At 39.5% G+C, this 25,092-nt stretch overlaps 1 protein-coding gene across 16 annotated transcripts in view; it reads left to right on the forward strand.

The window, feature by feature from the left end:
* Positions 1 to 10,634: 10,634 nt before the first annotated feature.
* Positions 10,635 to 25,092, forward strand: part of NCAM1 (neural cell adhesion molecule 1) — a 245,299-nt gene continuing 230,841 nt past the window's right edge. For 4 of the 16 annotated variants that reach the window (XM_065570604.1, XM_024109045.3, XM_042851858.2 and 1 more), the window contains exon 1: positions 10,662 to 10,989. In XM_065570604.1, the coding sequence (XP_065426676.1) occupies positions 10,938 to 10,989 (52 nt within the window). In that variant the 5' untranslated portion in view covers positions 10,662 to 10,937. Of the gene's footprint in view, positions 10,990 to 25,092 lie in introns of all 16 variants that reach the window. The other 12 variants (XM_005291361.5, XM_024109043.3, XM_042851857.2 and 9 more) reach the window with 9 other exon arrangements.

Consider the following 25,092-nt stretch of genomic DNA (forward strand, 5'->3'; position numbering starts at 1 on the left):
CTTGATGCAATGGTGAAGTTCAGCAAGGAAAGAATATATATCCTGGTGACATTTCCATAAGTGAGTGATCCTATGAGCATTTCCTTATCTTCTTTTTTGAATGGGTGAGTCATAAAGTGGCACTTCTATTCCAGTTGTAGGAAAAGTACAACTTTTGTTTAATGACTTCAGACTTCAGAAAAGTCTCAACAAAATAAGTCTACCTCCCTTTGTCAGGAGAACAAAATTATTTTAACTTTCTATCATGCCCTTTCATGCAAATATTTAAAAGTACTTAATATAAGTTAATTAAGATTTACAGGCACCTAAGTATTATCATTTCCATTTGACATCTGGGGACACTGAGACACAGAGGTTAAGTGATGTGGTGAATCAGTGGCAGAGTTGGGATAAAACTAAAAAATCGTCATACTCCGTCCTCTGCTCTTTTAGGTCAGTCTCAGCTGGGTTTTGTTTTTAAAAGGTTACAGTATAAGTTGCCCCAGAAATGTTCAGAGGCGAGTAAGACTTCTATAATGGCTCAAAAGTGTGTTGTTTTTTTTAAGTCAGTTTTAAAATAGCCACTTCCCCTGTTCCCAATTATCTGCACTTGAGGCTGAATTGAGGTTTTTCATCTTAAAATAATAATTTGCTGCTGAGCTGAGGCCTTGGGCTCCAAGTTTCAGCTGTGAGCAAATGTTTGCAGCCAAGTTATAAAGCCCTGAAAACAAAAGGCTTGAGTGGAAAGGAGGATTGTATTGACTATAACTGAACTCGACTTTCCTGATCACCCTTTTTGAAGCCAGCTCTTCACAGGCTAACAGCATTCTGCCAAGTGCAATATTTCTTCAGTTGTTCTACCTGACCAGAATCATGAAGTCTTTTAAGAGTATATTGAGCATTATTGACTCTTCCATCTGTTCCTTTCCACAATGGACCCCACTTCTCTTCAGAAGGAGCTACTGCTGTGCAGATGGTACACATCTGCAAAAGAATTACATCATATGACATCATCTGGTATTGCACATGTTATTACTACAGGCAGTGAGCTATCTGTTTCTTAACAACCTCATTAAGGTGAAAATCACCCCGTGCAGACAGCCAGCACAAGTCCAAGGCACCATTTAAGCCTTATTTTGAGTCCCATCTTGCCCAGCACCCTCTGTCCACTGATGATTAAAGAAGAGTCCTCTGTTTCTAGAAGGGTGGTGGATGCCTGCTACCTGTCTCTAGATTTCTAATGTAGCTAACAGTAGTATTTAGTTGCCTTTTAGGCTAACAGAGTGTTTCAAGTATATTAAAACCCATATAGTGTTAAACAGTTGCTATGTTTCACTCCACAAATGGCTGCACTTCTTTAGCAGATAATATAATCCTTTCCTATAGTTTCTATGATAGCAGTGTGTTCAGGTGCTATGCAAGAGCTAGGTAGAAATAAAACAAATCATGGAGAACAGTGAGGGCTTCCCAAGAGAAGCTGAAGACCCTCTCTCTCCCTGGAAAGATGGAGGGGATTTTGAGAATGAAGCTTCTTAGTGCTAAGTCATGTAAGGAAAAATCCCCACTAATCAGGGGTCCTTTGAGGTTACAGTGCAGAGGGGAAGCTAGTTAGATGGAACTCCTCCAAAGACTTAAATACTCTCTCAATGACACGCTCCTGTAGCAATGTGAATATTATCTGCAAGGCGGATGCTGTCTTTTTAATACGATGCTCTGCAGTCCCTTCCCACCACCACATTTCCATAATTCATATTATTCGCTTGTGCTTTCATTTTCCTCATCTAATGAATGCCGAGGTCTTTGCTCTTTATTTATTAGCGTGCCCCCGCCTTCGCTATCTACATTTGTTTTCTTATTTGGATTGTTATGCCTACCTGTTTGTGTGTACCTTCTCCCCCTCCCCGCATAAATGTGCAGGCTGACCTTTGCTACAGTGGATTGGAGGATGCAGGGAACTCTTATCTAGTAGGGGATTTAGTTGTAATTGTGTGGGAGGGGGAGCCCTAATTGGGGGACTCATGAAATTGGTTGGAAAGGTCACCTGCCTTGTCTAACTCATCATAAACTCCTGCGCTGCCTTCAATGACTTTTATTTACCAACAAAACACAACACTGTTCCTGGCCTTCATTTTTTAACAATAAATCAGAAAGCACAGTTTCTTCATGCTGTTCTGCCCCTGGCTTTATTTGCTCTCGTAAAAAAACTCTGATCCTTACTTCTAAGTAACATGTGAGATCATTAAGCACCTCCCAAACCACAGGTTTCTAGAGCATGTCAAGGAAAAATAAAATCCTTTCTCTTTTATACCTGCAGTGCATTAGCAAAGCTGACACAGAACCAACTGGGCTGATTGTCTCCCTCTAATAGCATCTACACTAAATAATTCTGTAGTAGGAGGATGAAAAAACGTTTTCTGATAATTATAGTGTAACCAAGCCAGCTGCCTCCTGTGCTCCCCTTGTGACCTAGGGTCATGCTATAGGCATCCAGCCTCAGTTTCCCCTCTTGAACTGGTCAAATAAAACTCACTTCAGAATTTTCTTGGTCAGAAAAATACTGCTCCTTGCAGTCTGGGTTTATAAATATATTTTAAAAAATCAAAACAAAGTCCATTTATAAGTTCTCACAGCCCAAGGCTTCTCTTCCTTCATGGGCCCTTTGCAGTCCCTCCCCTGCTTGGCTAGGGTCTCCCCCTGCCTCAGGCAACTCCACTAGTCTCAGGGTCTTACCTGCAGGAGCCTTTCCTCACTCTCTAGAATCTGCCACAGCTTCCTGATCCTTCAATCACCCGATTCCTCTCAGGTGAATCTCATCCTGTAATTGAGCCCACCCTAGGCCCCCCAACCCTTAAGAGGGAGCTAACCTGTTATATAAAGGAGTAGATTTCTCTATTGTTGCACTCAGAGGTTCCATTTGCATGAAGAGAGCTGAAAGAGACAAGGTTAACTACAATAGTATAGGGATACAATTTGAGCTTCCTCCAGATTGTTGCAACTAGACAGAAAAAGCCCTTTGGATTCTAAATGTCGGGGGGGGGGGGGAGTGACTACCTCAGCCAAGATTTTTTTTGTTTTGTTTTCAAAGTAGCAACTATTTACAGCTCATCTTTACTCCTGATAGTGCTACAGAAATCAAGTTAAAAGAAGCGCTTGGATAAGTTGTTAAATTTCCTTCACATGGGAAAAATGTGACTGCCAGTGGAAAAGGATTGTGTAATAACATCAGTAAAGGTAACATTTTCCAAAGTAGACCTGAGAGTCTAGGTGGGTAGGATGTGAAGCGGCAGCTCAGTGAGCAAGCTAATGCTGGTACAGAAACAACCAACTGACCTTTGGCAGATTTTTGGGGGCATTTCCAGATTAAGTGAGAGATGATAGCTCATGCAGAAGAGAGCCCTATGCCATGTCATGTATGCCAAACATTTGTGTCAGAAGGTTTCCACGATCCCAGGCCTTCACCCACGGGTGGTTTAATAATGAGAGCTAGAGATCGGAAGCCAGAATTCTGAGGGTCTATTTCCAGCTCTGCCACACATTCAATATGTAACGTTGGGCAAGTCACTTAACTTCTCTTTGCCTCTCTTCGTCCTTGCGTAAAATAAATAGTAGTAGTAATCAGTGTTTGTAAAGTGCTTGGAGGCCTGTGGAAGAAGGTGGTATATAAGTGCAAAGTATTATCGGTTGCTCTGAGAACAGTCCTGAACCCTTATGACATTATCTCATGCTATGAAGTAGATGTAGGAAGCAGGAAAGATCAGACTGTGGCAGCCCTTGTTAGAAATAGTAGAAAGCATTGAAGTTTCTTTTTAAAAATAATAATAATTAATACAAAACTAATCAAGTAGGAAAGTGTTGAACGTCCTTTAACTTAGCACAAAAATATTCCTTTATCTCACTGAGAGAGGGAATGACGCCTCATTCTTGGTCTCATTAGGGAGAGCAGGAACTTTCTCAAATCTGAGCGATTTAAAGGAAATTCCTGCTCGGCTCTCAGGTTGTAACACCTCAAATATTTGCAGTGTTATGTTGCCTCTTAGAAAAAAATTATTAACCTTTTAAAATTACCATTAAGATGGCCCCAAGTAGAACCCTCCAATCATTTATGTTTAAGAACTACTTCTGTGCAATGTTCTGTTTACCCTAAGCGTAAATGTAGCATAGAATTCCATGCTGATAGGATTTCTCATAACTTTTATATGTATTTGAACACTCACATCAGGCCTAGTTATATATTCTTAACTAAAAGCAGGCTGATAGATGGATTTGCAAATTAAGAGAACCATTTCATACTCACTACCAAATGCTTCACAATAGTGAGCTTACTTTCACATAACGAGCATTCTACTCTAATCTGCAGTGGTTTCATATGTGTAACTCCATTGTGTACAATGAAGTTTCTTCTAATTAACACCCAGTATAATTAATAGGAACTAGGACCATTGTCCTCCTAAATGCCGGGATACTACAGTGATGGATGGTCTATAATTGGCATATAGATACTTTGGTGATAAGCATGCTGAAAATATATTTGCTCATTAGAAAAAACAACAACAAATGGTCAGATACCAACACAATGCATATGGTAGAAGAACATGATTAGAGTAGGAAACATTTAAATACTTTATTTTTTTGCTGCATCATGCTCATGTTCTCTGATTGTGCTCTGCTCAGAGTCTGATTCTCGGCTTGCTTAACTTCACCATCGGAATTGGTTAGATGGGATGAAAAAAAATTGAAACTGATTTTGAGATCATTTTTCAAAGTAAAAGATTTATCCTTGCTGCTTCTTTAAGCATGAAGGATGTATCTACTGCTGTATAAGATCTTCAGTGCAAAGCCAGAAAACTTTTTCCCCAAAAAACCCCTACAAAACCAAATGAAAAATACCTGTGAAAGTTTCCAATAATGTCATTATATTGCTGATGGCAACTCCACCATGATACAGAATGACCCCCTGGCCTTAAGAAGTTTGTCTCCCTCCTTATTTCAGTATCTGATTTATTGCATGTTTGTGGGGTTTTGCAGCTGTGTGCATGAATTAATGCATCAGTATCCATTTGCATGAATGTGCTCAGTGGTATCCCAAGGCAGAGCAAGAGTTAAAATCAAATTTGAAGTTTGTCTCAGGCAATTATGTAAAATTAAAACCAGCCAGCTTTTTAATTTATGCCCTGTAATATTATGTCAACCTAATTCTGTAAGAGTCTATACTACAATGTTGCTCCCGCTCATGTAACTCGCACACTACACCGACCTAATAGCTCCACCTCCACGAGAGGTGTAGAGTCAATGTTGATGTATTTAGGTCGACGCAGTCTCAGGGTAGGCACTGCGTTGCTTACGTTGACTGTTGCTGCCTTTCAGAAGCTGTCCCACAATCCCCCCTTGTGAGGACGTGCACCGCCGACGAGCGTAGTGTGGACATGCACAAGCAATTCAATTACTGCAGTGGCTGTACGTCACCGTAATTTACGTCAAGATAATTTTGTAGTGTAGACATACCTTGAGATTCTGGTGACGGTCTTAATCCTTGTGGTCTATGACATCTCCAGAACACCTTGAGAGAGTTATTATCCTGTAATTTACAATTGCCTGTTGTTCACTTCATATATAATCCACTGGTGAGGATGATTTCAGAAACATTGCTTTAATAGTAGAGGAGTTTTGTAGGGAATATTTCCAAATGGCACTGCATGTCTAGAATGAAGCATTGTTTTGACAAACACTTTACATAGCTTGTGACCCAATATACAATAAATATATATTCAGAATAGCATATGCACTGACCAGGGAACTGACAGAAGGTTTTGCTTATGTACCATTTGAATGTATGTAATATATGCTTATAAACTAGTCCACAAATAAGTAATGAATCTACTTTGTTGTTTGTAACTGCTGCACTTAATAGTTCTCATGGAAAAAACACAAGTGCTTCTAATTCATTCTGAATTCTTCAAATTCTCTCTCTCTCTCTCATTAGTGGTCTCAGCATAATGTATGTCATGACAAATGGACTATAATTTCCACTACTTTGCAGTGATCACCTGCACAACACATCTGCAATTTAGCACCTATTATTAGGGTCCTGTTGCATCAGGTTTGCAGTTATGGTATCTGACTTAAGTAGCAATTTTAGAATGTGAAGTTTTCTCTGCAACTAGAGAAAGATGGAATGCAAATTCACAGCGTATGTCCTTTCTGATGATTGACAATTGATGTCCCATGTGGCCCCACATGATGCTCTCGTGCCATTGTTATAGACAGAGAATTTGTGATGTATCCCATAATCTCATCTTGGATACCAATCACTAAACAGTTGTGCTGAGAAAAAGGTGATGCTGGATAAAGATCTGGCTGCTTTGCAATAGCTTCTATAATTGTGCATCACCATCCACACTGTAAAACATCTGACTATCTAGTGTATCATCTCGCTGGTTCTCAGTTTCCCTGCTTAGAAGTAGCATTCTTTGATATACAACATTCCAATTTTTGTTAACCTTAAATCTAAATTTAATTGGACCAAATCTTACAGGTTTTCATCTTGAATCAAGCCAAACTACCCATTGAAGTTGATGGTAGGGGCTTGCCTGAGTGATTTGTCCTTTAATATTTTATAAATGAGTAAAAACCCTGTACAGACATAGTCCAGACTCCTATCTGCAGCAGAAAAAGATCCTGTGAAATGAATCAGGTATTTACACAGAGCATGTTGTTCAGACTTTGATAGATTATAGGGCCAGAAGAGACCACTGTGATGATCTACTCTGGTCTCCTATATAACAAAGGCCATAGGACTACTGGATTAATTTCAGTTTGAATAAGAGCATATCTTTAGAAATAAAAACAATCCAATCTTGATTTAAAAATTGCCAGTGATAGAGAATCTACCACAACCCATGGTAAGTTGTTCCAGTGGTTAATAACCTTCACTGTTTAAAACTTTTGCATCTCCTTTCTAGTGTGAATTTGTTTAGCTACTACTTCCATTGCTATGCTTTCTGCTCCTCCCCTCTTACATCACAAGTTGTCTGGGGGACTACTTGTGGAGTAAGGTACTGCTCAATGGGAATGAAGTTAGCATGATTTATATCTCAGCCTTTAACTATCAGAAGTTATATGAGCCACCTGCTGTATAAAATTGGGTCCCATTATCTTTATTAAATCATGGAATCCTAAGACTGAGTGGGGACATAACAGTTTTCAAGTATGTAAAAGGTTGTTACAAGGAGGAGGAAGAGAAATTGTTTTTCTTAATCTCTGAGGATAGGACAAGAAGCAATGGGCTTAAATTGCAGCAAGGGAGATTTAGGTTGGACATTAGGAAAAACTTCCTGTCAGGTTAGCTAAGCAGTAGAATAAATTGCCCAGGGAGGTTGTGGAATCTTCATCATTGGAGATTTTTAAGAGCAGGTTAGACAAACACCTGTGAGGGATGGTCTAGATAATACTTAGTCCTGCCACGAGTGCAGGGGACTGGACTAGATGACCTATAATTCTTGCTCCTCTCTCTCCTTTTTTTTTTTTTTTTTTTTGTATGTCTGTGTTCTATTTTTGTATAACGTTTTGGCAAATGTACCTTTTTAAATCTTTCAAGCTCCATGCAGGGCTATGGGCACGATGTAATTGTATAATGGAAACATAACTCTGATTATACTGATAGCTCCTTCTCTTGGGCAGTGGTTTCATGGAAAAATTTGACCTTTGCTCCTATAGTTGCCCAAAGAGTGCTTCCTTCTTAGTGGTACAATGAGTTGAGTTCTTTGGGGACTGTCTTTTATGGTGTGCATGTACAGCTCCTATCACCATAGGGCTTTGATCTTGTGTAAGGTCTCTAGGTACTACTGTAACCTTAATTATAATAATAGAACATGACAATTCAACTTCTTCTTTGTTTAGTGGTAGAGACTAATGTTAAGACATTGTTTTTGCCAGATGTAAGTGGTGGATAAATAGCTATCTAACTCCCTCAAGTGTAGCTGCACATTCAGAGATGCAGCTGAAATTCTCCAAGTACCAAGCATCCAGCAGCAGAAGAGGTATCAAGGTAAGTCAACACCTGGTGAAATAAATGTTATCCTCTCAGGACCCTCTTGACAGGGCAAACTCATTGAGGAGGTTGACGGGGTGGCCCTAGAGGACAAGTAGAGTGCCTGGCATTATATCTTCTGCATTTGTCAACCAGTGGTTGAAAGGATGGTGAACACAAGGTAGGAACCTTGCAAGGTGTTCTATTCTGATGGATGATAGATGGAAATTCTGCCTGTCTCTATTGCAGCCACTAGCTGGCTTAATCTGCTAGAATTATACGATTCTTGAGGGCAACTTGGAGCACCCTTCTTGACGAAGATGCACAAACAAATTGGCCTACTCTGTGTAACACTAGATCATGCCATCGTTTCTTAGGGGTTTATTTCCCTAACATATGTGCACTCAAAAAACTGTTGGCTTTTAATTGAATAGTAGCTAGCTGAGGGTGCCTGAAACTTTCAGATTTTACAGGGATACCTCGCAGATTAAGGAACCTGAAGCAATTCCATTAGCAGGGAAACCCCTGAAGAATGCAGTGTTGGGGGTGGGTGTATGTACACATAGTGAATTGGAGGAGGGGGAAGAATAATAGAATATGGAATTGCTGAGCAAGGTTGCTCTCTGGAGATAATCATTTCAATATGGGACCAAAGGGCTATGATGGACAAAGTGGTGATGAAGGAATGTTTTCAATCACACTGCAATAAGTAATGTTGTCGTTCCTTTTAGGGAAGCATTTTTAATAAAATGGAAAGGGTGAGAGGATTCCGTCAGCTACAAACGGGAAAAAAAAAATCAGTCAAAGTGAAATCCTATATTCTGGCATGGCGTGGCATATTAGGGCAGCATTAGCAAAGTTCTGGAAGTTATAGTTTATACTAATGCTGCCTAAACATTTTTGTATCAAAATTTGTTCAAAATGTGTAAGTCCCTGTATATTCCACACCTACCGTAGCTGCCTTTGTTGTTTTTTTAAATATGTATTCTGCATGAATTGACTTATACTTGTCAGAGCTCTATCAATATAATATCTCAGTCGTTAGGAGCCTTTATGTATTCACAGCACTGTCATATTTATTTGAAATCTCACTTTTGATATAGAAACCATAATTAATCACGTAAGCCAAGTTCTTTTGCATGTGCGACAATGGGCTATTTAATATGAAGTTATTTCCTGTAACATTTATGAAATGAGAGCAAAGAATGAAGACTTTACCTGAAAGAAAGTCACCTTTTTTCTTTTGCAATTAATTCATCCTCTCAAAAGTTCTCCCCTCTCCCCCCTTAAGCAGATTTTCCTACCCCTTTGGGTGACACACCATACATTGGGTGATCTAAAATTTAATTCTTAAAAGCTCCTGTATTTTGCAAGGGATATCACTATGGCTATCAAGCTGTGACAATCTGAACATGGGAGATTAAAAAAACAAACCCCAAACACCCCCACTATGAATCTGGTTTTAAAGGCCAGTTTCCCAGCACTGACCTCTGTTTTTGCAGAGACAGTATTATGCTTGCAAATCTAGTTCTTGCAACCCACACTTTTTCTGCCTGCAATTCACTTTGGGGCTACAATATTATTATTTATTTGATTAGGGTAGTGCCTACTACATGCTAAGCACTTCCTACAACAGTCTCTGCCTAGAGAAGACAACAGTTTAAGGACAGACAGAAAAGCAGACAGAAGAACTTAGGGAAAGTGAACAACAAACAGATTTGTCATACAAATCAACAAGATTCACTGTTAATGGTTTGCTAGAAGTGGGGTTTAATAGTAGTTTGTAAGGGGCCTTTGTGGATGAGCTTAGGGAGATTGAACAATGAGTAGGGGGCTACATGGAAGAAGGCTTGGAGGTACTTGTATGAGAGGTTGACACATGGGTGGATTAATAGTAGATGTCTAAGGAATCACATTTGCATCCCTAATTCATCATGAGTCTAAACATCTGGGCACAATTTTTTTGCTGTTTCAAAATTGTTTGCAAAAATCTATGGAATTGCTGAGGCCCTGCTAAATTCTGGCTGTACATTTCTGACTGAAATACACTGCATAAAGCCTTCATCAGAAGATGCTTTAAAACCTGCCTTCAGGTAAACACAGTGAGATATTCTCTTTCCAAATGAGTGAGACCATTTTTTTTTAAGTCCAAAACTCTAACTTAAGCCCCCAACAAACTTTGGCAGTTCAGATAAAATAGGATTCTGATCCAACCCACCCCAGTTTTGCAAAATTTTCTTGCTGCCAAGGTTTTGAAAACAAAATGGGCCAAAACCAGAACCATTTCTTAAATCCACACCACACTTTGGATTTTGGATAAAATGGAACCTTAGATAACTTTGCTTTTGTAAAAGAACCTCCCCTCAAAAAACAGCTCCATCTTTGCCCATCGGTGACTTTTATGGATGGTACCAGCATGGCACTAAACATTTTGTTAAAAAAAAAACACATGCCTGAAATGCTTATTATACATCTAGAAACACATTTCTACCTTTCTTCTTTAGCAAAACTCTATCAGCACGGAAATGTGTATAGAACGTGAGTGACTCCAGATCCTAGTAGAACCATGCCATATTTTGCAGGCGACTGCAACTGCTTCTCTCTACAGTACCTCCTTGCTTGATGCCTATTGCACTGTACTATTTGTGGCCAGCATGGGTGGAAGAACACAGTGAGGTGCACGTCCTCCTCCCTTTCCAACCTCACCAAACCAAATCCAGGACGGCGCAGGGATCTCTGTTGTGTGTGTGTGCTGAGGCTAGGACTGTCACTCATTCTCTGATCAGCTTCTGAAAGCAGCTAGAGAGCAGCTGGCAAAAAACAATTCTGAAAAAAAAATTACATTGCATCTAAATCTCTATCTAATCCACCCAAGCTCCTATTGAAGGAAAAATATATTTGCAAGAAACTTCCACCCCAACAGCAGATTACAATGCTGCATACTAAGGATCTCATCTGGACTCTGTTTTTCCTTGGAGCTGCAGGTACATGAATATATATAATTTTTTTTTGGAGGTTGGGAACAAATTTGATTTCTGACCACTTCTGAATACTGTGCTATGATGCAATTTTAGACTCCTCCGGAGGAACAGGGGAATAGTGTTTTTGTTTCCTAGAATGCAATGTTTTTACACTGATGATTTGTTTCTCCCAAATATTGAATGTTGTGCTTTCCCCATCCCACTTTGTTTCGGAACTGGGGGGATAGCCGTAGAGGCTGAAAGCATTGCACTTTTGCGATTTTCTCCCTTCTCTGCATTTCAAAGGCAGCATTTTGGTGGAGGAGCTGGGAGATGAGCGAGAGGCAGAGAGACTGCTGGGGAGGAGGATTGGGAGGTGCTGGCTGAGCAAACATTGAGGAGAAAAGAATAAACCCCAGATCCTCAAGCTGAACCAAATCAGCATCGTTCAGAGTAAACACTGAAGCTAGGAAACCTCTTTTTGTTTCAGTGTGGACAAGTCCCCTTTGGTATTTTCGCCGCCTTGGCTCCCCCAGGGATGGTCAGTCAGTCTTAACGGTTTGCAATAGAGGGGAAAATTAGAAGAAAAGGAAAACGTGTTTTTTTTTTTTTGCCCCCTCTTCCTGTGCATGGTGCTACTTTGCTTTACTAGATGTCCAGTTAGTTGGAAACATTGTTCACAATTGAATCTGAATGGGAAAGATGGCTCAGTCTGCAATTTGACAGGAGAAAGTGAAAGGGGTGGGGGGTGGGGGGGAGAGGTGAGGAGGGCGTGATCCAGGGGCTGGTTTTATACGTTGATACCTATATGTCTCAGTGCAAGGGGAGGAATTGCCCCTCTTTCTTGAACCCACCCCTCTTGGATTGAAGGTTGTGTGTGTTGCAAATTGCAGACAATGGAGAGGGGGAAGGAGAATGAAATGATGAGGGTACTACGTGCGATGTGTTAATGGTGTCGCCATATGAGGAGCCAGGAGGGGGCTTTGTTTTAAAAAAATTCTACCAGAATAGCTGAAGGAGGGTGCTGTTTTTTGCAGGGCGCCCCCCCCCGCAAACGATGCATGTGTAATGTGCGGGGGGGGGAATGAAACGAAGCAACGGCGAGGAGCGATGCAATGGCAAATAAAGGCGAGGGTGAAAGAGGCTGCAAAAAGAGGGACGGTTTGAATGCAGCTGCAAAGGGTGGGGTGGCTAAGAACTGAGGGGGGGTCAGAGCTGCTGGGGGTGCAGTAAGTTCGGAAAGGGGAGGAATCTGGTGCAGAAAAAATCGGTGCGAGAGTGTGTGTGTGTGTGTGAGCGAGAGTGAGCGCGCGCTGGGGAGGGGACGGTGGACGGGCGCGAGCCCCTGAGCTGCGACGGGGAGGGGGGAGTAGGTGAGGGGGGGGGCTCGCTTGCATCCGCCGCCAATCAGGAGGCGGCGGCCCCGAGCGGGAAACGCCGTTAGGGGCTTTGCTCCCCAACGTTCGTAACGGTCCCGCCCCTCAGCCCTTCATCTCAGACCTGCCCCCACCCCTAGAGCACCCCCCACCCCCGCTGCTGGGAGTCCCCCCCCGCTGCCGCCAGCGCCCCCCAATCCAAGCCCCGACGCTGCCATCCAGGGGTGGTGCACCCCCAGCATCACCCCTGCTGGGACCCCGCCTGTCAGCAGCCCCCTTTGCCCTGGGACGACGCCCACGCCAGCGGTGCCCAAAGCTTGCCATGCACTTGCTGCGTGGCCGCTGTCGCCCCACCTCCAGCTGCGGGCGCCAGTGCTGCACCCACAGCTGCTTGCTCTTGTCACCCCCGTTCCGCCTTCCACAGCCCCACCCAACCCACTGTGTCATAGCAGCTTCACACACTGCTGCCAGCACCCCGCTGCAACCCCGTTCCCAACTGCCGTCACCACCCCGACGCCCATGGCACGCTGATTCTCAAGCCATGGTCCTTCCATCATACCCCAACTCCCCAGTCACTGCCATGGCACGCCTCAGCCTACACCGCACATACTGTCCCAGTCCCCACCGCCCCCAGGTACCATCACTCTCCACCACATCACCCCACACTGATGACCCTCACCTACCCAACAGCGACTATTACTGCCACTGCTCCACCCATCAACACACACCTTCCCAACTATCACTACCATGCCAACCCACTGCCATCAACCCGCACCTACCCCACAACAAACCCTGCCATTGCCCTCCAACCCATTGTCCAATACACCCCCAAGCTCAAAGCTGCCTAGTGAGCATCAACATCACCCCATCCTGTTACACAGCTTCCCCATACCAAAAGAACCATCCCACCACTGCTCTTTAATTTCGAATTTTTAAAATTTGTATTACTTCTTATTGGCATAGAACCCATATATGAACAAATAAGGAGATTGTCAAATCCCTGCCACAACCCTTTTCTATTCCAGCCACACCCTTCAATCACAATCACCACACACCTACCTTCTCTTCTGTAAAGCACCACTAGATACTTGCCTTTTTCCCCAACAATCACGCCAGTTACACATTCACACAAAGCATTCTCAGTTGTGTGAGGGGGAAAGAAAGTGCGTTTTTCCAGGGAACAGACCAATTGGGGTAATTAAAGCTTCACTAAAGGAAAAAAATTATACAAATACATATCTCTCCCTGCCCCCTTCAAAATGATGTTTATTTGTTGTTGTTAATGAGCGTCAAGGTGCTTGGGGAGCTGCACAGCTCAGAACTGACAACTGTTAAACCAGTATAAAATGGAGAATGTAAAAGCCAAATAAAATATTAAAAAGTCAAAACAAAGCAGCAACACATCATACAATAAAAGCAATACCCAGCACATCTGTAGCACCTTCCATGCTAAAGGATCCTGCTTTAATTTGCTAAGCCTTACCTCCTCCTTTTCCTGCCCCCCTTCCCTCCCCCAAGAGAAAGAGAGAGAAAGAAGCTTGCAGGGTGAAGAATCCAGTCTGATGAAGGAAAAGTCAAGGCAGAGAAAGAGCTACGCCAGCCATGATAATGCCAATAAAAAGCCCTTCTCCTTTTACAGTAACTTAAATGTGGGAAAAAGCAGGGAATAGATGTGTACTAGTGAGGAAACCCTGAATAGAGGATTGTCTGCGGAGTGGTCACCCAGTGGGGTGGGAACAAAAGCATTCCTCCTGCATCTTTTAAAATAGCTTCTTTTGTATATATTTCTATGTCCTGGGATAGTAACGCCTTAACTTACTCTTAAATTAAAACAACATTCTTTTATAACTCAGAGGCTGATTTATAGACACAACAGATGGCTCATCTCCTTTCATTTACATCCCGAGAACTATGGTTTCTTAAATAATAGAGAACATTTTGTATAAACTTTACAGTGTTGACATATGGCCTGGAAGATTCCTGACATGACCAGTTGATTTTTCTTAAGAACATTTAATTTAATATTAATTTAATGAATTCCCAGTGTTTGTCTTCAGGAGTGTAAAAGGGCTGTGGCTGCTCTCCAGACTGAAAGTGCCTTCATGTTTTCTTGGCTGGCCTCCAGAAATATATTTTACAGATAGACTTTCCTGCCTTAGGGTATAAGAAAAGATTGGTTTCTTGTTTTAAAAGAAGGCATGAACTTTTTTTTTTTTTTTACTGCCATGGATTTGTGTTGGCTGAGAGGTAGGAAAGCAGAACCAATTGATGGGGGAGGAGATAGGAGAGGAGAATACTGCACCTGCTGCCATCAGTCTGCAGGGAACAGCAAGAAGCGCTAATGAGACAAAAAAGCACATTTTATTTTCTTGTTAAAAAAGGCCATCCTGCATTTTATTGATCACTCTCACATCTGGGTGTTTATGGAGTGTATGCAGTTTTTTTGTTTTTGTTTTTCTTTTGGTGTGGCTTTTGACATACTGTTTTTGAAGGACATACTTTAGTATGAATTTCATCCATCAGCAGTAGAACGCTGTTCTGTTCTATCACAGACAGGAAGGCAGATGTTATGGATTTTTAATGAACTTGTACACAACCAGTTTGGGAAGAAGCTGTCTTTCAGGGGCATATGCAGTAGCTAATATGAAGGAAACTGCCTGAAGAATTTAATTAGATCCATTATAAAGGCTTTTTCAACTAAAGCAAAATGATATTTTTGTTAATATTACAATGAGGATGTAAAACTTGAGAAAGTAAACATGTTCTACTGAGATAATGGACATTTTTAAAACAGCACACGAAACAGTTTGCTGGTCCTTCTGTAATACAGAGCAAGTCTGGAAGTAGCCTGGCCAAGGGTGCGGCTGTGAAGGGAACTACAGCTCCCAGGCATCTCTCTGCTTCAGAATGAGATTCTTTGCGTATGTCTGCAATGGACTTGAGAAGGGGGGGGGGAGGAAGAAGGGGAAGGAGTGATGAATCCATCAAATCAGGGAGAGGGGGAAAAATTAGCCACATAGACTTTTGTTAGACATCAAAACTACCACAGAAGCGAATTTGAAGGTCAGATTTGTGCTGGCCGTGGCCTCTTTTGTTTGGGAAAAGCACACTGCCAAATCTTAAAGCTGTTGCTGATGCAAAGGGATGTAAATTAGTTGGGTTTGGCGGTGGTGCCATTATCCTCTTTCAGTTCATGGTGTTGAAATGCTGCCTCTCTGCTGCAGCTGCTCATTAGTAGCATTGCCTTTTGATGTTGCCCTGAGAGCCAAATGGTGGGCTTTCAGGCACTTTTAATGCATTGCATTTATAACTGTCTGAGGGAATCACTACTAACTGCTGGAATGAGATTTTTACATGTAATTCTTAGTTTACAATAGAGAAGGTGGGATGTGTTCCTAAAGGAAGAGGAATAGATAAGGGATCAAGGGAAAAAAACTGCAAATGGAAATAATCATTTTACTTACAGTTCAGATTTAGTCCTTTATACTGGCTCTCAAATCCAAGGATGGGAATACAGATATTTACTCTGTTGGATGAGTTATACCTGAAACTACCAGGTATACAGAAGCAGTCAAAAGTTGTGCCAAAACACATGGTGACATTTGATGAAGTTAAGAGCTTATTTGAAAATGACAAAGATGATTATGTTTTTGTCTATAGTTTTCTTTGGAACTGGTTTCCAGCTCTGAAGTCTGCGGTTATTTCTGTTTGGTCACATGTAACATGTATTGTGGGATTATTGACTGACCAAACAGTTAGTAATGCCTAAATCCAAATAAATCAGAGGCTTAGGAGGAATAGACTTGGGCCCATGTTCAGTCCTGTTCTAAGCAACTGCAAATTCACTTCAGATTATTGCTGGTAAAGCCTGCTGAATTTAGCCCTGGATTTCTCTTTCTCTAATGGATGAGGAATTCCCCATATGTATGGTTGCTGTCTATTTTTGGAGATTATGCTGTCAAGATTGGTCTGGGGGCAGACTGGTTTTGTTTCAGCAGTGGTATTCCTTCCGCTGTGGTGGCATTTGGAGATTTTGGACTTCATTCTTGTAGTTGATGACCTCCAAGACATGCTATAAAGACTCCTCTGTTCTCCCAGTCCTTTCCTGAAGGTGGGAGTGAATGGGAAATGCAGAATGTTGATGCTGGGGCAGGTTTTTTAGGAGTCTTGTTTTTTTTGAATATTGTATGTTATGTTTTGACAGTAATTCTAGAGCCTGGGATAGGAAAAATGAAATGAACAGAGAGAAGCGGCCATCTTTCCAGTAACACCTCATTTGGTTTCTTAAAAAGGCAGTCATCCTTTCCCACCGAGAGCTAGAATGTCATAAAATTGTACATCAACAGCTACACTGAAGAAGATACTTTGGGGAATAATCACATAATACTTGCTAGCTGAATGAGTTATCCAGCTTCTTAAGCCATCACGTTTAAGAGGTGAATAATTGATATACATATCTGGTAACCATTTGGTCTACTAAGAGACAATTGTATGTGCAACAGAAACAAGGATGCCATGGACAGTTTGGGCCATCAGGGTATTTGCTCCTGAAGGTAGTGTTGGTTGCTCTTAACTTTCTACAGTATATTCATACTCAGAGGCATGATTTAAGAATAAGGAGCTAGATTTTCAGATCAGCCTTAATGGTCATCTGTTTTTTTATTCACAGTCAGGCACTTAGTGCTGTCTTTATTCATTGCCAGGGTATCTGAGATACCTAGGCATATAAAGGTCTGATCCAAAGTCCATGGAAGCCAGCTAAGTCTTTCTATTGAATTCAATGGGCTTTAGATCAATCCTATGGTGACCTAAACTTCGGGCCCAAAAAACTGAGCCTGCATTTATATGCACCTGCAATTTGTGGCCACAGAAATGGAGGCCAGTATCTGAAAATCCAATGCAAGAAGGTTATGTTTAAAATACGTAATACAATAATGCAATATCTGTAATAGTTAGTCTTCCAGCTAATCAGATCCTTGATCTTGTGAAGAGAAAAGACAGCTTTAGAGATCTGCAGAACTGTAAAGTGATAACTGTGGATGTCCTGACTTATCACAAACAAGCTAGAGTGATGTAAAGAAAAAATCCATGTGTTCTCACTCCAGCCTAAATCTTGTATGAGATTATTTCCATAAACCAATGAATAAAAATCTTTAAAAGGCTATATCTCCTCTGTTACCTATTCCACAGGGCAGTTTCATTTTTTAAATCCTTTCAAGAAGTTAACTGATACTTTCAAAACCCAATGAAAATAAAATCCTCAGGAAATAGTGTGACTGGCAAGAAGTGAATTGTATACTAAATAGTAATTTTAAAATAGTCTATAGTAAAGTTGTTTTACTAAAAAGAATTTGATAAGACTATTTTTAGACTATTGTGCTTACTTTACCACATTTGATAGTACTGAGCTTCAATTCATTGTAAAAAGAATATCCAAAAAGTGACCCTTGAGATTTGCCTGTTAGTCTGGGTGACCATGAAAAGCTTTAGTCTTGCACATTTTTTTAGAGCTTTGCTGATATTGAATATTTTTGCACTATTATTTACAGGTCTAAAAGATAAATATTCCTGTAATTTTCATCAGCTGTTTCTATGGAAAAAGCGTTGTTAGCATGAATAGTTCACATCTACTTGGACAAAGTAAATATTTAACATTGAATTAAGTAAAGTGAAGAAGCTAGGAAAGAATAGTAACAAAAGAAATTTTAATAGGTATTTTAAGGAATGTTTTGTTTAAATATCTAGTGTTGTTATCCATATATCTTTTCTGAACCAAAAACACTGCTCTGTTCATAGATAAATGATTATTTTGTAATAGTTGGATCATGAAAAATCAGAGTAGATTGATACTTTTCACAGGTTAATTATTTTTACCTATATAGTACATAAGACTTATTGATTTTCTTTAATGCAGATTGTTGCTGTAAAACAGAAGTAATGGACAGTTTTAAATATTTCTATTACAAATTTATAATGTATGATGCATGAGTCAACCTTGAAGTGTCAAAGAAAGAAATGCAATCCTTAATTTCTCAGTCTCTCTTTTAAGTTTAAAATGAAGTTATTCAATCAGTAACTTGAAGTCTTATTCCAAGGGAGAAGAAAAATGTTCAAAATTGCTTGAAAACAAAAAAGGATGGTAAGTCTGTGAAACATTCAAAAGGGTTCATAATGAGAAATGAGTCATTTAACTCATTCAAGCTACAGTTTGAGGTCTTTTTGGGCAAAGTGTCATTTATTGGCACTTGAAGTGGAAAGTTCGTGCCATAGGAGGGTCCTGGCCTGGTTGTATAAATGAAGTGATGTTGACAAGGTGATGAGATGAAGAATAGAGAGTGGTGAAACTTTTATTCATGAAGATAGAAAAATAGTGGGTCTAATTCTGATTTGTTTTTTGTTGCTCGTGTAACTTGTCCAAATACCAATACACACTGTGAAAAAACATTTTGAGAAATTGTATTCACTGTGATAATATATTTGTTAATAAGCAGCAAAGACTTTGCTATTAAATGTATTTAAAATTACTGCTATATAGTAAGGAATAGTATTAAATTTATGTTGGGAATTGTAGATTTCTTTATTTGAAGAGATCGTCACAGTCTCAGAAAGCAATGCACAGCTAGTTATTTCTGGGTTTAAATGCAATCATTAATTTTTGCAAGTAAACTGTAAGTAGTATTATTAAAGATGAACAATTAGAAAAACTAGATTTTTCTTTGTGTTCCTAGCTAGGAAAACAGAATCTACATTAGATCTTTTTGTATTGTATTTAAAACAGCCAATTTGGCATTGTTTACAAAATATTGGCAAATTGGTCCTAATGTGTGGTATTATTGCATAATCTTATGTTTAAAAATAAACAGTGGAAATAATTGAAGAAACCTCAGAGTTTAGAAATGCTTGTTGGTGGTTCTTCACATCGCACTAAAAAAGCAGGCTGTCTTTGCATATTAATCACTCTTTGAAAGGAAGTTTGCCTTATTTGCATTGTGCATGCACTGAGGAGTCCCATAGTGAGCCTGAGAAAAAAAAGGGGGGAATTGTAATTGTTGTTCTGAAAAGAGTTTTTATTCCATTCAAGTGGAAAGGCTGAATGCAGGAGAATTAGTGCAGTGTTTTGTGGAAGAACAGTCCCATTTGGTCACTTCATTTCATGTGGAGCAGTCCTAGCTTGTAAGGAGCCCGAACACTGGAGATAAGGTTAAAAGGGGAGTGACTCATCATTGTATGATGTAATCTACAACACTAAAGATACTCTCTATTGCATGTACAAATAATCATTGAATTATCAAGTAAAAAGGAATGAAAATAAAATGTCGGTGAAATGTATAAAGTTTAGTGTTTGCTTTTTTATTAATGTGTTTTTATTATGATTGTGAGTTTATCGGAAGCTCATCTGTGGAAACTAGTGATCTGGGAAATCTTCAGGCTATATATTTTTCAGAAGAAGAGGTTTTTAGACTGGATTCATCAAGGCAGTACTCCAGTTTTACAGTAGCATGACTGTTACTCTAGTGTAAAACTGGAGAATTGCAGTGGTGAATCAAATCCTTATCTTTTTGTCACATTTTTGCCTACTGTTGTTGCAAACTCAGAAGACAAAAATGGAAGCTCTTGTTACTTTTATGTATGGGGCAGGAAAATGGGAAGTTGATGGTTCAGACAAGACAAGGAAAGTAAAGAAATCTTTTTTTGAGATTTTAAAATGTCAACTTTAGGACGTGATAACATTTTGAAGAGGAAGAGATTTCCCTGGCTAATTTTCTCAATAGTCCAAGAAGAAGAGTGATTATATTTAAAATACTCTTAGCTGTGGTGGAACTAGGATTTTAACACAGGTTGATGCACAATGTGGGACCTGGGTTGGAGTTGGGGTGGATGATCATGGTTGCCAGTGGCATAACCAATAACTGCAGTTTTAAATAGAGATGTGTCCAAATCTGGCCCCATAAGTAGGTAACTTCTATTATTGCTAAAGGCGGGGGGGGGGGAGGGAGTGGAGATACAGACATCTATCAAGGGGACAATGTATCGTTCAGATGGTAAATGAAAATCTTCATTATATATCTCCCCCCCCCCGAAAAAAAATCCATAGAACTAAACCTATATTTATATTTAATTAATAATATTGACTGCTGTTTTTCAGTACAAACTTGGCTGTAACTGCTTATGCTTTATCTATTGTTACCCAATGGTTGGGTGTCTTTTTTTGTACTTAAATTAGTTTAGTTATGTGCTAATATTATTAGTTTGTGAATTATGCAAGGTTGCAGATGAAATAGTGCAAATTTGAAGTAGTTTGAAATATAATTATCCTCCTTTGAATAACAGACTGCAGAGAAATACTTGAGCTTTGATGCTCTGATTTTGGAAGAAGCTTCTTGAACTTGAATCTTTCCACAAATTAATCACAGGAACTGAACTGCTGATGCTTTCATTGTTGTCCTTTATAACTGAGAAGTATACAGTGTGTGTGTTTTCAGCTGAACAGCTACAATTAATGTTGGGAACATATTAGAGATCCCATTTTAGCAATGCTGTTCAACTAAGAAAAGAGGAAAGAAACATGAGTGTCTTTAACACGTTTTCTCTTGTTTAGTCAGAAGTGGGTGCTTTGTAATATACACATCACTGCATATATACAGAAGTATAGTACAGTTTATGTTGCCGATGTAGAGAAAAAATTGGCTTCGTATTGCAAAAACTCTGCCTAAGTAATGTTGCTGTCATGACAACAGTAGTTAAAAGAAACTCCTGATTGATACTCCCTCTTTATTTTGTCCCATTTTTCTATTTCTCTTATTTATAAGGAGCACCTATCACTTTGGTGTCTTGAGAGTTGTGTGTAATTATTTTGGCAAATATAGTATACAATGAGAGACAGATGTAATAGCAATTGTGATGTTTGCAAAACAAAATCCCTTAGAAGTATCACATGGTGTTAAGGATTGGAATATCTATGTAAACAGAACCAGCTAAGGATACTGTTGTTTGCATTTGCCACACCTTAATTATAACTACATTATATTTATTTAATGAATTATTATTATTATTATTATTATTATTCTAGCTATAACATTATGACATACACTATATATATATACACAACTGATTTTTGTGGGTATTTTGTAAACCTCAATAAACATATCCTTGTTTTTATGTTCTCAGTACTTGATTTATTAATAACACTTACAAGTTTTGCTTGTAACAATCATGTTGTGTTATAGAATATAACTCAGTCAAACAATAACTGCACATGCCCTTGGATAATTAAAAATGTTCAGAGAATTGTTTTAAGCCTGCAAAATTCAAAAGAACAAATACTGTAAACATATTTCATTTGTGGTGTTTCTGAAACATAATCCCTTAGAACTATAATGGTTTTAAGGGTTGTGAATTGACATACAGAATTACTGCATTTAGGAGACTATGGAGTAGGAGTATAATCTCTTTATGATCTCTGGGATGCAACATACTACTTTGCTACAGGCTTTCTGAGGCATTTAGCATTTATTATGTACTCACTGGTGGTTTGATATTTGTTGGCAGGAGGAGGCTAAAATACTATTTAAACAAGCAAAAGGTATATAACAGTATTTATTTAACCCTCAAAGGATCTAATAGATCTTAAAAATATACTTTCCCAAAAATAAAATGGGGCATATTATTAGGTATTGATGAAGTGTTTGGGCTTTGTCTTTTATCTCCTCTTTGTGGTCACTAGCATTTAGGTGGGTCCTCCATTGTCTCCATCATCACAATTAAGAACATATGCAGATATACATACTTGCGTCATTGTACTAGGTTATAATTGTAAAGCTTTACCAGCTTCTCTTCAGCTCTCTAACAATTTCCTATTCTAACCCATCTTTTTCCCCAGCTAGATATGTCCCCAATGGTCTGTTTGGATATCACAAGTATTAGGTAGAACAAGCCCCCTCCCTCCTGCTGCTTACATCAATTAACAGTATATAGTACTTATAGCTCAGCCGCTGTTGTTGCTTATCCTTGATTTCCGGCTACTTGGTGCTGTGCTTGTTGTGAGGAGCAGAGCAGCAACTGTGGTGAAGGCAGCCATGTAAGGTAGATATTGAAGAATCTCATTTTTTTTTATTTGAACAATTTTGGATTTAAAAATGTAATTAATGAATTGGTCCAGAACACAGTCAAGATATAAGGGTGGAGGTTTCATTGTCTGAAATGCTCCAATAGCTCTGAGTCTGCAGGGCCAAATAAGAGGCTACACTGCAATGGAAGAGTTAATCTTCATTAACATAACCTCCCACCCCACATAGTGTCACTTTTCAAAGCAATAGGGCTTGTGTGTATATATAAAATTTAAAGGCTGATTGGCTGCAGAGTTGTTAGGTCAACCTTATGTCTGACATCAGAGTTTTGTCTGAGGGTCAGTAGGCTGGCAAGGAGATGTTAGTTTGGGTCTGCTTCTAGATTGGAGTTCAGGGAGTTGTGAGGAAGATGTGACTTGATGTTTTATGCTAATGGGGGTGGTTTTCATAAATCCTTGAGTGAGGCTGTACAGTGAAAGCCACACATCTTTGTAGAATAAAAATTACTTAATCTAGGCCCCATGAAACTAATTTTTCTTACAATAGAGCCTTTCCATCCCTAGGAAGAAAGTACTTTGAGTGTGCTCTTGTTGAGTTTGGTTTTGCATAATATTGCTTGTTAGGAGACAGATTTTGTGTTTGGATGTTTGTGCTTAACTGCCTTTCACTTCAGTGGTAGTTGCATGTATGCTTCTGAGGAAAGAACCTAGCTGGTGGTGATTGTTTTGAGATGCTTTCCTGTTCCATGTACTCAGAGATCACATCCATTGGTTACCATGTCAACCCTTTTACTACGAAATGTTCAGAATAATTGCATAGGTAAGTAAAGGTACACATAAATCTGCAGATTGGCCCCGCACCCTGCTATCACAAAGTAGGACGTGCCTATGAATTGCAAGTAGATGCAATAACCTCCTTACGCATGCTGGAAAAATAGGGATATTGATCAGTTGCAAAGAAATGCAGCCTACATATAAGCAATCCTTCCACTTAAATTGCAATAATGTTAACAGTTAAAATGATTATATTCCATAGAATCTTACGTTTAAAATTAATGTCATTTAGTAGTAACAGTGGCACCTTAGAGACTAACAAATTTATTAATTTGTTAATCTCTAAGGTGCCACAAGTACTCCTGTTCTTTTTGCGGATATAGACTAACACGGCTGCTACTCTGAAAGTAGTAACAGTGAACATTCTAGTCCAACCGAGTGGTTCTCAACCTGTTTACCATTGTGGGCCGTATATGTGGTCCACAATGTGTTATGTGGGTTGCATCCAATACTACCTGCATGTCCCTGAGGATGTCACATGGGCCGCAGCTCTGTGCTGGCTGGGCCACAGGTTGAGAACCACTGTTCTAACCTATGTGGGCTCTTCTACAGCTGTCATCACTATTGTAACTGAGAACCTTCCAGTGATGCATTAAGTGATGTATCTGTGATGTTTTTCTTTCTCTTATCCTCTTCTTCAGGAAGAGAATTGTGTGTACAGTGGAATATTTTTTCTTTTGGTAGGGTTTTGTTTTGTGAAAGGTACATGATGCTGTGTGTTAGAGAGAGCAGGGTTGAAGAAATTTGCCTTGCACTTGGAGTAGAAGGTGGTGAGGCTTGCCGTGGTTTGAGACTATATACATAGTACAGTAAATGCTTAAGTTAAACTTAAAAATTTTATCTCTAACCTTTTCTAGTAACCCTGATCTTAGACGTTTGCAGCCATAGTAGAAACAGTCTTTCAGACAGAAGTGTACAATTTTTGTGTTTTCACTTTAATGCTAAAAATTAGCAACACTAAACTTGTATAAAATGAGAAGAGCCAGCACTGTAAATAATATTATCCTTTCTGACAATATTTATAACAATAATAATGAGCAAATGCAAATCCCTTGAACAAGAGCACTTTTAAAAATTTTTCAGTGGGATATCTGTTGTAGTTGTTTTTATACCTGCTTGAAGAATATACACCCCTTGAAGAATACCTGAATTAACTAATTACCTGTAGATATACATGTTACTGTGTATTGATTTTTAAATTAATTTGGGTTTAAAGAAAACCACTATAGATGGAGAATATTTTTGTATGAATGCAACTCGTAGTTTAAACAAAAACCACAAGCCAAATGGGAAGCAAATCACTGGAATTTGTGTCGCTAGTAACCATGAAATGAGGATTCAGTGTTTTCATGATTGCAGTCTGTGATGAGCACTGCAGTACTATTATTCTATCGGGTTTACAGAATGATTAATGCCATATCTAGTAGCCCTTGTGGATGCATAACAGTTGCTTCTCATGGATTTAAATTAGTAAATGTAAATGAGTCCTAAAATCAAAATGGTAAATCCCATACTGTAGTTGTCTTGTGTATGTTCAGGCCTTGCATTGTTTATCTCTGCAGTGTCTATTATCTGCAAACGCAGTTATTTGTTATTTATTGGGGCATACACAAGTAGCTGCAAGTTTAAAGGGGGGAGAAGTGCAACAGAAAAAAAATGATCTTATCCCTTGTTCTTGAAGACTGCATTTTGAGTGTAGGGACCACAAGAATCTAGTTGAAGTGATGAGTGAAGCAACACTGTTGATTCCCTTGGAATTTAGCACTCTAAGTGGATTAGAACTAAAAATAGCTCTGCCTGACATTGTACCAGATCAGGCAGCATTTTAAAATATCTGCATTTGTAGATTTG

The sequence above is a fragment of the Chrysemys picta genome, chromosome 16 (assembly GCF_011386835.1).
Source record: "Chrysemys picta bellii isolate R12L10 chromosome 16, ASM1138683v2, whole genome shotgun sequence".
NCBI lineage: Eukaryota > Metazoa > Chordata > Testudines > Emydidae > Chrysemys > Chrysemys picta.